The 13,088-nt window shown below is 37.2% G+C and overlaps 1 protein-coding gene across 3 annotated transcripts in view; it reads left to right on the plus strand.

Annotated features, from left to right (window-relative positions):
• The window catches only part of NME7 (NME/NM23 family member 7), a 248,043-nt gene that overhangs the window by 95,818 nt on the left and 139,137 nt on the right, over positions 1–13,088 (plus strand). For all 3 annotated transcript variants that reach the window (XM_025285986.2, XM_025285985.2, XM_025285988.2), the window contains 2 exons: positions 6,159–6,223; positions 9,790–9,858. In XM_025285986.2, coding sequence (XP_025141771.1) covers positions 6,159–6,223; positions 9,790–9,858 — 134 coding nt within the window. The remainder of the gene's footprint in view (positions 1–6,158; positions 6,224–9,789; positions 9,859–13,088) is intronic.

The raw sequence follows: 13,088 nt of genomic DNA on the forward strand, positions 1-13,088 counted from the left end.
TCATTGGTAGAAGTTTGAAATTATATGTTGCAGTGAGCTTTTAAGAAACTACTACTTGTCAAAGAAAGAAGAATATATAAAATTTTATTAGACTATTAAAATACTACATTTTCCACCCAAATCTACATATTTTGAGCAAACAACACAGAGCAGCAGACTGAAAGTTGAAGCAGATGTGAGAAGGCAGCTGCTTTTCATTAAATTAGAAATTAGAGATTTTTTAAAACGTGAAACTATCTCTCCTCCCTAATTTTTTATTGTTTTGGAAAAGTCGTTTTTCTCATAAAAACTGTATTTATGTTAAAATGTAAAGAATTTTTGTTATATTTAAATTAATAAATATTTTAAAATTTACTGTTTTAATTTATAACACAGCAAATATTTATCAATATAACCTAGTACATAAAAGTGTTTTAGAATTTTTAATAATTTCTAAGAAGAGGTCCATGAAACCAAAAAGTTTGGGGAACTTTTGGCCTATAGGATGACATTCAAACCTCTATATAAGTCCAAGAGTCCTTCTACCAGTGTCTTCTGCCACCTCTGCTATGCTCTCTCCTGTCTCATTTCCCCTTTCCCAAAAGAACCTTGCTATTTTACTTCTCCGTACATTTGCTCTATGCTCTTTTTGTCATGAATATCCACTTTCTTTCAGCTGTCTGTCTAAAGTTCTGTGTTTGAATACCTCTTAGGACATTTATCTGTATAATACCCCTTTCATAAATTCTACTTTATTTAAAATTAATATAACCACTCCAGCTTTCTTATACTTATTGTTTGCACGGTATATCTTTTTCCATCCATTTACTTTCAGCCTACCTGTGTCTTCATATTTAAACTTGCTTTCTTATAGATATCATAATTGGATCTTGATTTACTAATGCATCTAAAATCTTGACCTTTACTAATCTCATTTATGAGGGCTCCAACCTCATGACTTAAGCACCTCCCAAAGGCACAACCTCCTCCTACCATCACATTGTTGTTTAGTCGCTAAGTCGAGTCTGATTCTTTGTGACCCTGTGGACTGTGGGCTGCCAGATTCCTGTCCAAATCCCCTGTCCAAGGGATTTCCCAGGCAAGAGTGCGTTGCCATTTCTTCTCCAGGGGATCTTCCTAACCCAGGGATTGAACCTGCAGCCACCAGGGAAGGCCCCTATCATCACATTGGGCATTAATATTTCAACATATGAGCTTAGATAGTACACAAAAACTTAAATCATAGCAAGGGAAAAAAGGAGGCAAACCTTTAACCTGTTATGATTGTAGGTAAGTGAAAAATGAAGATTAATTCTGAGTAAGAAGAGCTTGTGGTAGGTAGCTGAGACTGAAGACGTAAAGACTGTTCAAAATATTTCAGGGTTTCAAAAGACACTGGGGAAAGAGTTAGAAGGTGGTCTGATGGTGAGAGTGAGAGGAAAAAACGGACCAAGGTAGAAAGGAATAAATATGTGGAAAGAGATATGAAAGAAGATTTCATGTTGGAGGAGGGTGATTCTGTTCAGAGCTGGAATTGAAGCTTTCAGCCAACCTCTTTCTCTCCTTTTCAAAAGGCTACTTATATCATGAGAAGAGAATAATCATCTAGATGTTTTCCCAGGCAATTTTGTTTATATTTTTTTTTTACATTTACCTTGAATTCATTAGAGTTAATGTTTGTATGTGGCATGAAGTCACTATGAACTTTTTTTTCTTGAATTGTTAAACCAAAAATTAAAAAAAATTTTTTTTCCCTTGTCTAATTTTAATTACTCCTTTCCAGTTTTCTGGTGTTTTCTAACTGTGCTCTGAAGAGTCTTAGAGTTTCCCAGACTCGCATCAGGCAGAGAGCTGTGATTGTTTCTTTCCTCTGGCTATTTCTTTTATTAACTTTGTTATTCAGTGAGCAGTATTTGTCAGCTACCTGCTACATCCATGCTAGACCAGTGATGCTCGTGTCACTAGAGATACCATGACTCTTAGAATGAACATGGCACTTGCCTCAATGTCACATTGTCTAGTGAGTTTCACATATCAGGCTTCCATACATTCCTTTTTTCCTATTAAAACTGGCAGAAAGACTGATAGGGAGACCCGGTAGTTTTGTGATGTTAAGCAAATTTTATTTATCTTTTCCAAATCTTCATATAGTCTCATTCTGTAGTCGGATGGTAATCCCTGTTTTAGCGTATTGCTGTAAGGATTAAATGGAATAACTTCCTGTGAAAGGGCCGAGTTCCCAACAATTAATTTACTTTCTTCTTTTCTTACTTATCTATATTTTTCCTATTGATAATAGTCTTGAAATTTTGGTTGTCACTCCTGTGTCCAATGTCATCTGACTATTTGATACAGATTACTAATAGGTTGGGGCTTCCCAGGTGACTCAGTGGTAAAAGATCTGCCTGTCAATGTAGGAGACACTGGAGACACAGGTTCAATTCTTGGGTTGGGAAGATCCCTAGAAAAGGGAATGGCAACCCACTCCAGTATCGTTGCCTGAAATATCCATGGACAGAGGAGCCTGGTGAGCTACAGTCCATGTTTTCTCAAAAAGGGGCAGATATGACTGAGCATGTACATGCAAAACTTCTCTTTCCTAACCTTCTGTTGATACGACTTTCTTTAATATCATCATACCATCTTGCTTAAGCCAGCAGATTTATCTTAATTTCCAGGGTGCTTAATTTCCTTTCATTCTTAAAGATCCCTATATTCCAAGAATTTTCCTTTCCTTTTGATATTATAATACTACTGTGATATTTTTCTTCTTGATTCTCTTGCAAATGTCCTTTTACATGTCTTTATTCATTTGAAGAATTCATTCTTCAGTCTCCACACTTCAGGTATTTTCTCGAAACTCATTCGTCTCATCTCTCTCCCTCTCTTTTTTTTTTTTTTTTTTTGCTTTTCCCCTTATTTTTATCAAACAAATACTGATCTGTTCTCATCACTTCAACTCTAACCTCTCTGCCTCATTATATATCTATCTATTGGAAGACCCCACATTACCAATTTAATAAAGGGAGTTTATTCTTTCATTCCTTGATGATTTTTTCTGCCATTGGATATACTGTCTTCTCAGTGTTCTGCTCTAAAATTCTGTTTCTGTGTCCAAATTAATTCAGTATCTTTGTTCTTAATTCAGTTTCATAGCTTTGTTTTCATCTTAAAAGTGCTATCATTCTTCTGGTCACTTAGACTCAAATCCTTTATTCCTTCATCTTCATGCTCTATGTTCACTTTAGTCTTATTACTTTTTTTTTTTGAAATATCTTATATTCATTACTTCTTTATTTCTTTACTTCTACCATGCAAGTCTAATCAGCAGAATAGATGATGTCAACAGCCTTTGCTATTCTTTCTGTCCCTTATTCTTTTCTTCAGACCAGCTCACCCATTATTATTACATTAATAATCTTCCTATATCCTCCTGTTCACGTTTTTAGTGATTCATTTCTTTTGGCTGTGTTTCTTTTGAAGGAAGATTTTTCTCACTGGATTCTCAGTGTTGATATAAATTATTTTAATTATAATGTAACTTAAGTATGTCCACATATACAAATAAATGTATACTTTTGCACATACAGCTGTATAACTAAAACAGTTTGCAGATTCATTACAAACAAAACTATAAAATCGATAAAATTTAGGTTAACGTTAATGTGACAAAAGATGTTTGTGGAAAATCAGTAAGTTCAACATGAATATGGCGCTGAGTATTCTGCATTTGGCAGGGACCTAGTGTACTCTTGAAACTTCTGAGAAAGCTTTCTTTCTACAGCATGCTATTGTATCATTTGGCCTTCAGTTGGTACTAATGTATCTTTTTAGAAATAGATCTGTCCTTGTCTTTTTTGTTTGCTTGTTTTTTCATGCCTCAGCCAGCTGTGGTTAAAATAGCCTATTTGGCAGCAGTAAGATAATAAATAAAAATACACATTCAGGCACTGATACTACTTATTTGTTACTGATACTAGTCATTTGGAATCATTAGGTAAGCATCAAGATGATCCAGAATAGGGAGTGTGTCTGTGTGTGTAATGTGTGAAAGAGAGAGAAAAAGAAGAATTTAAGTTCACTTGAAAAAAAGAAACTTAGGTTTTTATAGGAGACTAATGGAGAAGGCAATGGCACCCCACTCCAGTACTCTTGCCTGGAAAATCCCATGGGTGGAGGAGCCTGGTAGGCTGCAGTCCATGGGGTCGCGAAGAGTCGGACACGACTGAGTGACTTCACTTTCACTTTTCCCTTTCATGCATTGGAGAAGGCAATGGCAACCCACTCCAGTGTTCTTGCCTGGAGAATCCCAGGGACGGGGGAGCCTGGTGGGCTGCCGTCTATGGGGTCACACAGAGTCGGACAGGACTGAAGCGACTTAGCAGGAGCAGCAGGAATGTAATCTGAAAAATCAGTTCTAGACCTTCAGAGTCTAAAACCACCATTATAAAAATTGCTGTTTGTGGCATAAAGACCAAATTCTTCATGTTGACATCCAAGGCCTTTATAAAAATTTGGGTAAAATCTCTTTTCCTTTTTAGCTTTTTTCTTTTTTGACCTCTTACTATTGTATATGGACTTCCTGGGTGGCACCAGTGACCTGGGAATCCACCTGCCAATGCAGTAGACCTGGGTTCAATCCCTGGGTCCAGAAGATCCCCTGGAGAAGGAAATGGCAACCCATTCCAGTATTCTTGCCTGGGAAATCCCATGTACAGAGGAGCCTGGCAGGCTACAGTCCATGGGATCGCAAAGAGTCTGAAGGCACACAACTGAAGTGTCTGAGCACACCCACAGGCACTGTTGTGTACACAGGTTCACATTTTCCCCAGCTTTATGCCTTGTCTCTTTTTATACCTTTGTCCCTATATAATCCCATCTGTCTATAACCTTAAAGAGCTAGTTCCTGCCCTCATTTCCCATTGAAGCTTCTGTTCTCCTCTTCAGTTTTAATTTGACGTTTCTCTGCCTTTGAGTTCTTTTGGACTCCTTCCATATCTGGTACTTTAATACCACATTTTTTTATAATATGAGTTTAACTCTTTGATTTTCATAGTTTTTATATCACTAGACTTCAGGTTCTTAAAAGTTTTTTGCATAATCTTCAAGATTGGTTTTGAGGAGAACAGACTTGTGGACACAGTGGGGGAAGGCGAAGGTGGGATGAAATGAGAGAGTAGCATTGCAACATATACCTTACCAGGTGTAAAACAGATAGCTGGTGGGAAGTTTCTGCATAACACAGCTCAACAAGGTGCTGTAGTTAGAGGGATAGGCTGGGGGCAGGACTGGGAGAGAGGTTCAAGAGGGAGGTGATATATGAATACTTATGCCTGGTTCACGTTGTTGTATGGCAGAAACCAACACAACATTGTAAAGCAGTTATCCTCCAATTAAAAATAAATTTAAGAAATAGTTTTCAAAACTGAAAAAAGTGATTGTCAATATTCCTGAAGCACTTTACTAAACATTTGGGATTGCAAAATCAAATGGGGTTACTGAATCAAATAGGGTCACAGTATTAGAGGCCTAGTTTTCCTGGGCCGGAGAAGGCAATGGCACCCCACTCCAGTACTCTTGCCTGGAAAATCCCATGGATGGAGGAGCCTGGTAGGCTACAGTCCATGGGGTCACTAAGAGTCTGACAGGACTGAGCGACTTCACTGTCTCTTCTCACTTTCACGCATTGGAGAAGGAAATGGCAACCCACTCCAGTGTTCTTGCCTGGAGAATCCCAGGGACAGGGGAGCCTGGTGGGGTGCTGTCTCTGGGGTCGCACAGAGTCGGACACGACTGATGCGACTTAGCAGCAGCAGCAGCAGCAGCAGTTTTCCTGGGCAGGTTTATGTGACTCACTCTTACATAGTGTAAGCAAGTGTTAGTTGCTCGATCTTGTCCAAGTCTTTGTGACCCTATGGATTGCAGCCCATTAGGCTTCTCTGTCCATGGGATTCTCCAGGTGAGAATACTGGAGTATTCCCCCTTCTACAGGGGATCTTCCCAACCAAGGGATCAAACCTGGGTCTCCTACATTGCAGGTAGATTCTTTACTGTCTGAGCCAACAGGGAAGCCCAAGTGTTTAAGCAAAATACTTTGATATAGAAAATTTGCATTTCTATAAAGCTAAAATGCCTTAGAAAATTTTGTATTTTTGCACTCATTTGTTCTGTATTTTCAGGACTTCTGGGAAAGATCCTGATGACTATCCGAGATGCAGGTTTTGAAATCTCAGCTATGCAGATGGTAGGTAGTTTGCAAGAGTCATTAACTTACTGATGAACTGTGTGGTTTTTTTTTTTTTTTACATAGTATGCTTTAATATGTTTTACATTGAATTTTCTCTGTGCACTTGTGAACTCAACACATTAAAAGCAAAAAGATATGTTGAACATGATAACTTTAGTAAAAAATATTTTTGAAATGATTTTACCAGTATAATCTCTCACAGAGAGCTAACTGTCCAATGGTACATCTAATTTAAGCTTATAAAACAGATTTATATAATTCCTGGAACTTTAGTTGCAAAGTAAATGCAGACTGAAACAATGCATTTAATTCCTCCAAACAAGAAATAGTTTTAAGCTAAGTACTTATAATGAAATTTTGTTGTCTGGATTTGTGACTAAGAAGAGAATCAAATTGGCTTTTTCCCTGACCAGGACCTCTGCTGGTTTCTGGACTTTCTCTCAGGATCTTCTTTAGAGTTAGCACATTTCAGCCCCTCTCTTGGCAGTCACACCACTAAGCCTCCGGAGTCCACAATCATTCAAAATCGCCCTGCTGACACATTTCCAGGAAACCCTTCACTGAAGAAACAATATTAACTTCTCTAGAGCTCTTCTGTATCTTTGTGGTACACTTATCATTGCACTTGACAAATAAATTGGTACAATTATTATAGGAATCCAATTAATAATTTACATTTTACAGTTTTTGAAAAACAGCAAGTTTGTGTTGTTATGGTAGTGAATTACCAGTTCCGGAAAGAATTTTCATACAAGTTTATTTTCTCTTTCTCTGGAAAGGAACTCCTTTTGATTTCTATGAAGTCTGCATCAGCCCAGATCAGAGGTCAGGGCACTGTCTGGGGTTCTGCCTATTTTGTATCCCAGATTGGTGGGAATGCTCATAAAATGAGAAAAGATTAGATGTATCAGCTAGTTTGCAAAGTTATCAGGCACAGCTTGGAGACAAATGAGAAATTTAATATTTGAAGAATCTTGCCCAGGACTGTAATGAAATTGATAGCAACAGCGTTCTCAAAGTATTAGCTTGGTGATGTAGTCAGCCACAGGAGTATGGGATCTAAGCCTGCTTAAGTGGTAATCACTGTGAATATTTTAGAATTAAACATTAATCTAACTCTAGGCTTACAACCTAGCATAGTGATTGCCCATAGTAAGTGCTCAGTGGAAAAAAAAGAATAATTTGTTTTAAAAAAGATTAATTGAATTTATGGGGGAGGGATGGTAGTTTAATGGCAATCAGAATCATTGTGACTTTTGAAATCAGTTAACTCTATTTCTGAATCATGGATCTTCTACTTTCTAGGTTATAAATTTGGCCAGATTTTAACCATTCTTATCTTCAATTTTCTCAACTAGGCAATGATAATATTATTTGCCGCTATGGCTTATTTTGTGCATTAAATAAATTAAAGCTACACAATACTTTGAAGAATTTCCAGTTCAAATTACCAAATATTTAACAAATTATACCTTGTTATTTGGGCTTTCCTGGTTGCTCAGATGGTAAAGAAACCACCTGCAATGCAGGAGGACAGGGTTTGATGCCTGGGTCAGAAAGATCCCCTGGAGAAGAGAATGGCAACCCACTCCAGTATTCTTGCCTGGAGAATTCCATGGACAGAGGAGCCTGGCGGGCTATAGTTCATGGGGTTGAAAGGAGTCAGACACGACTGAGCAACTACTACTTTCACTTTTCACCCTGTTATTATTTTATAATATTAGTAATAGAAGAAGTTGTATGAATATTGAATAAGATATTGAAATCAAACAAAGTTCCCTCCCTGTAATAGCTGTGTTGCCTATGCAGAGTAAGTACATCATGCGAAATGCCAGGCTGGATTAAGCACAATTTGGAATCAAAATTGCCAGGAGAAATATCAGTAACCTCAAGATACGCAGATGACACCACCCTTATGGCAGAAAGCAAAGAAGAACTAAAGAGCCTCTTGATGAAAGTGAAAGAGGACAGTGAAAAAGTTGGCTTAAAGCTCAACATTCAAAAAACTAAGATCATGGCATCCGGTCCCATCACTTCATGGCAAACAGACGGGGAAACAGTGGAAACTTTACTTTGGGAGGCTCCAAAATCATTACAGATGGTGACTAAAGCCATGAAATTAAAAGACGTTTGCTCCTTGGAAGAAAAGCTGTGACCAACCTAGATAGCATATTAAAAAGCAGAGGCATTACTTTGCCATCAAAGGTCCATAGCAGTCAAAGCTATGGTTTTTCCAGTAGTCATGTTTGGATGTGAGAGTTGGACTATAAAGAAAGCTGAGCGCTGAAGAATCGATGCTTTTGAACTGTGGTCCTGGAGAAGACTCTTGAGAGTCCCTTGGACTGCAAGGAGATCCAACCAGTCAATCCTAAAGGAAATCAGTCCTGAATATTCATTGGAAGGACTGATGCTAAAGCTGAAGCTCCAATACTTTGGCCACCTGATGTGAAGAAGTGACTCATTTGAAAAGACCCTGATGCTGGGAAAGATTGAAGGCAGGAGGAAAAGGGGACAATAGAGGATGAGATGGTTGGATGGTATCACCGATGCGATGCACATGAGTTTGAGCAAGCTCTTGGAGTTGGTGATGGACAGGGAAGCCTGCTATGCTGCAGTCCATGGGGTCACAAAGAGTTGGACACAACTGAGTGACTACACCGAACTGAACTATGAAAATAAATAGTTTGAACTGTTGTCTGGGTAGGGAGAAGCTCCGTGATCTTCAATCCTGGCGACAATAAAAGGACAAAGTAGGGAGGAAAACAAAAGTCTGTGTCTAGTTTTTAAAAATTTAAAGTTTTGGTTCTTAAAACTCTAGAACTTAATGAAATTTTATTTCTGAGTTTGAATCCAGCCTGGATAAGAATGAGTCTTTGTAGCTTTACCTTACTAGCATACTCTGACAATTCTTTCTGAAGAATAGTAGGATTTTCAGATGAATGGTATCAGTGCTTTATTATGAGCCAGACTGACTAGGGCTTTTTCTGAATGCCTGGGAGGATAAGAGTATTATTTCCAGGCCCCTCTACAAAATTTGAAGAAATTTTCTTTGGTAATGTTGCTTTCTTTTGCCATTGATCTATTGATAAACAAAATTACATTGTGCCTATGTCTTTTTTGTATGAAGAATGAGGTTTTTTTTTTCAATAAGATAGATTGCAGTAGTTGAGAGCCCAATCAGTGGGATCAGACAGTTTGAGATGGAATGCCAGTTAGTGAGGTTATATTACCCCACTGAGTCTTCACCTCATTTGTAAATTGGAGCTGTTAACATTACTTATATTGTAGGGCGATTGTTATAATTAAATAAGATGGTACATGAACAGCACCTGGAACAATGCTTGATATATTAAGTACTCGATAAATGTTACAAATAAATTCTTATTTTTGATAAACAATAATTTATTATTGATGGACTGAACTTTAACACTTCTTCAAAGACTAATTTCTTCAGGGTTTAAATTTTAAAGAAAATATGTCTAAGAGAACATAAATATTGAGTGCTAAGTGTGATTCATTCTTTTTTTTGGGTGACTTATGTTTTTCTTTTTTTAAAAATACAGTTTAACATGGATCGGATTAATGTTGAAGAGTTTTATGAAGTTTATAAAGGAGTAGTGTCTGAGTATAATGTAAGTACTGAAGTAAATGTAAAGTATTGGTATTGAAAACTTGTGTATCTCAGATTTTGTAGATCTCAGTATAATTTATAATCGTGAAAGTATTCCTTGAAGTATTCACAGTTCTGCCAGTTGACAACTGATCATACCAATGACTGGAGTATTTTATCCCTGAGAGCCAGTGGTTCAGTTTTTAAAATATGATACTGTTTCATTTATGGAACAAAAATATACAGAAATCCAAAAATCACTTTGCTGAGATATTGGCACATTTTTTTAAAATTTTTTATTATTATTATTTTTTTACTTTACAGTATTGTATTGGTTTTGCCATACATCAACATGCATCTGCCACGGGTGTACACGTGTTCCCCATCCTCAACCCCCCTCCCACTTCCCTCCCCATACCATCCCTCTGGGTCATCCCAGTGCACCAGCCCCAAGCTTCCTGTATCCTGCATCGAACCTGGACTGGCGATTCGTTTCTTATATGGACTCTGTGGGAGAGGGAGGGGGGGCATGATTTGGGAGAATGGCATTAAAACATGTATAATATGATAGTGACACATTTTGATAGGCTTCCCTTGTGGCCCAAACGGTAAAGAATCTGCCTGCAATGTGGGAGACCTGAGTTCAATCCCTGGGTTGGGGCTATCCCCTGGAGGAGGGCATGGCAACCTACTCTAGTATTCTTGCCTGGAGAATCCCCATGGACAGAGGAGCCTGTAGCCCAAGTGGGCTACAGCCTATGGGGTCACAAAGAGTCCAAAACAACTGAGCGACTAAGCACAGCACATGGAGATAATATTCTCAAGATAGAAGACTGTTGAAATTGCTTTAAAAAGTTGAGAGCAAATAGTTCTTGATGTAGTTGCACAGCAGTTATTTCATAGCATAGTCTATTTAATGATACAAATGCAGATAGAATCATCTGAAAATACAGTGGAGAGTGAATAATAGTAAGACTTAAGGGGAACTGTTTAGAGAGCAGTGAAATTCATTCTTGAAAACAAGACTGTATTCACATAAACCAAGTGTTGTTCCTTAAAATAACACATGACAGATATTTAATCAAAGCTAGTTTCCTTCCCCTTTTATCAGATTAGATACATTTGTGCTGGTGGCCTGCCTCATCACACTTATTGCTTTATAGGGCATTTTGCTCTTTTTTTTTTTTTTTCTTTTTGTATAAAGTTCACCCTGACAGTGAGACTAGATTCCCCTCTCCTCATCTCTCTACACCCTTTCCTTTTTACCTAGTTTTTTAAAAATTTATTTCTAATTTTTTTAAAATTTATTTATTTATATTTGGCTGTGCTAGGACTTCATTGGTGCACGTTTTTTTTTCTCAAGTTGCCAAGAGTCGGGGCTATTCTCTGGTTGCAGTACGCAGGCTTCTCGTAGTGGTGGCTTCTCTTGTTGGGAAGCACGGGCTCTAGGGTATAGGGGCTTTAATAGCTGCAGGTAGTTGTGGGCATAGGCTTAGTTGTTCTGCAGTGTGTGGGCTCTTCCTGCATCAGGGATTGAACCCGTATCTTCTGCATTGACAAGTGGATTCTTTAGCACTGAGCCAACAGGGAAGTCCTCAACCTACTTTAGGAAAGGAAAAAGGCACTGGTCCAAGAGCTGGCCTGAGCCTTTCTCCTGTTTAGCCGTACATAGTAAAGACTGATGATGAAATCTTATATTTTGCATTTAGCATACTGGTAGTGTTCTACCCTTCTTTAGAGGAACCAAAGTGCTTTTCCTATTGTTACAGCTTTTCAAACTTTAATCTGATATTATCAGCTTTTTCATTTTAAAGTTAAGCCTTTTCTTTTTTTTTTTTTCTCTTCTTAAATTTTATTTTATTTTTTAACTTTACAATATTGTATTGGTTTTGCCATATATCAAAATGAATCCACCACAGGCATACATGTGTTCCCCATTCTGAACCCTCCTCCCTCCTCCCTCCCCATACCATCCCTCTGGGTCATCCCAGTGCACCAGCCCCAAGCATCCAGTATCATGCATCGAACCTGGACTGGCAACTCGTTTCATATATGATATTATACATGTTTCAATGCCATTCTCCCAAATCATCCCACCCTCTCCCTCTCCCACAGAGTCCAAAAGACTGTTCCGTACATCAGTGTCTCTTTTGCTGTCTCGTATACAGGGTTATTGTTACCATCTTTCTAAATTCCATATGTATGTGTTAGTATACTGTATTGTTTTTCTTTCTGGCTTTTCTTTTTTTGAATGGAAGAAATTTTAAAGTGTGCTCTTAACATCATTTATTCAACCAGTGACAACTGTTTTCCATGTTAAAAATCTTTCTTTTTTACATTTCCCTTCTTTTATGTGTTACATTAACTTTTAAATATATAGTTAAAAGCAACTACCTTTGTTAATGCACATTATATTGTAGTTTTACTGTTTATAAGATAGAGAGATTCATGGATACTTATCTCACAGTACCTTTGATCTTGAGTTATATTCTCCTACAACAGCAGATAGAATTGAATTGGTGAACATTGATGTTTTATATACATCTGAAGTAGGTCACATTTCTTGTTGGTAAACAACTTAAGAAAAAAAAACTTCTCTTTTAAAATTTACTTGTTGTTGAGGTAACATTGGTTTATAACATTATATATCAGTTTCATGTGTACCGCATTATATGCTGTGTTTTATAAATGCCATACATGCAGTTTTTATATAGTATATATTTACTCTTGGAATTTTTTGAACTCAGGATTCTGGAGATTAAGATAAATGTATCAGTGGGTGAATGTGTCATTTTTCCTGAGAAATCAGGAATTTGAATGCCAGTAGCAATATTATACTTTAATGCCAAAACAGCTCAGAATGATTGGTGTTGATGTACTTTCTTCTGTTTAATCTTCTCAGTAAGATATCATCTATAATTATTAATTAAATCTTGTAATATTAATAAAAGAACCTACTTAGGAGAAAGAATAGAGGGACTTTTTGGAAGGGAAAAGTCACTTTATTCCAGACTAATTATTAGTCTTGTGAGTAATTTTTAGTAATGGTTATAATTTTTATTCAGCTTAAAATGGCTTATTCGGCTTAAAACATATATTTCAAATGGTTGGTTTATAACAGTCTGTTAATGGGAGAATGCACTGGCTTATATAATATGAGCCAGAGTATATCAATATCCAGGTATCTTTGAGATGTTGCTATATTTATATGATACAAAATTTTACTGAAGCTAGGAAAAAAATTTTTCCTTG

The sequence above is a fragment of the Bubalus bubalis genome, chromosome 5 (genome assembly GCF_019923935.1).
Source record: "Bubalus bubalis isolate 160015118507 breed Murrah chromosome 5, NDDB_SH_1, whole genome shotgun sequence".
NCBI classification, from domain to species: Eukaryota; Metazoa; Chordata; class Mammalia; order Artiodactyla; family Bovidae; genus Bubalus; species Bubalus bubalis.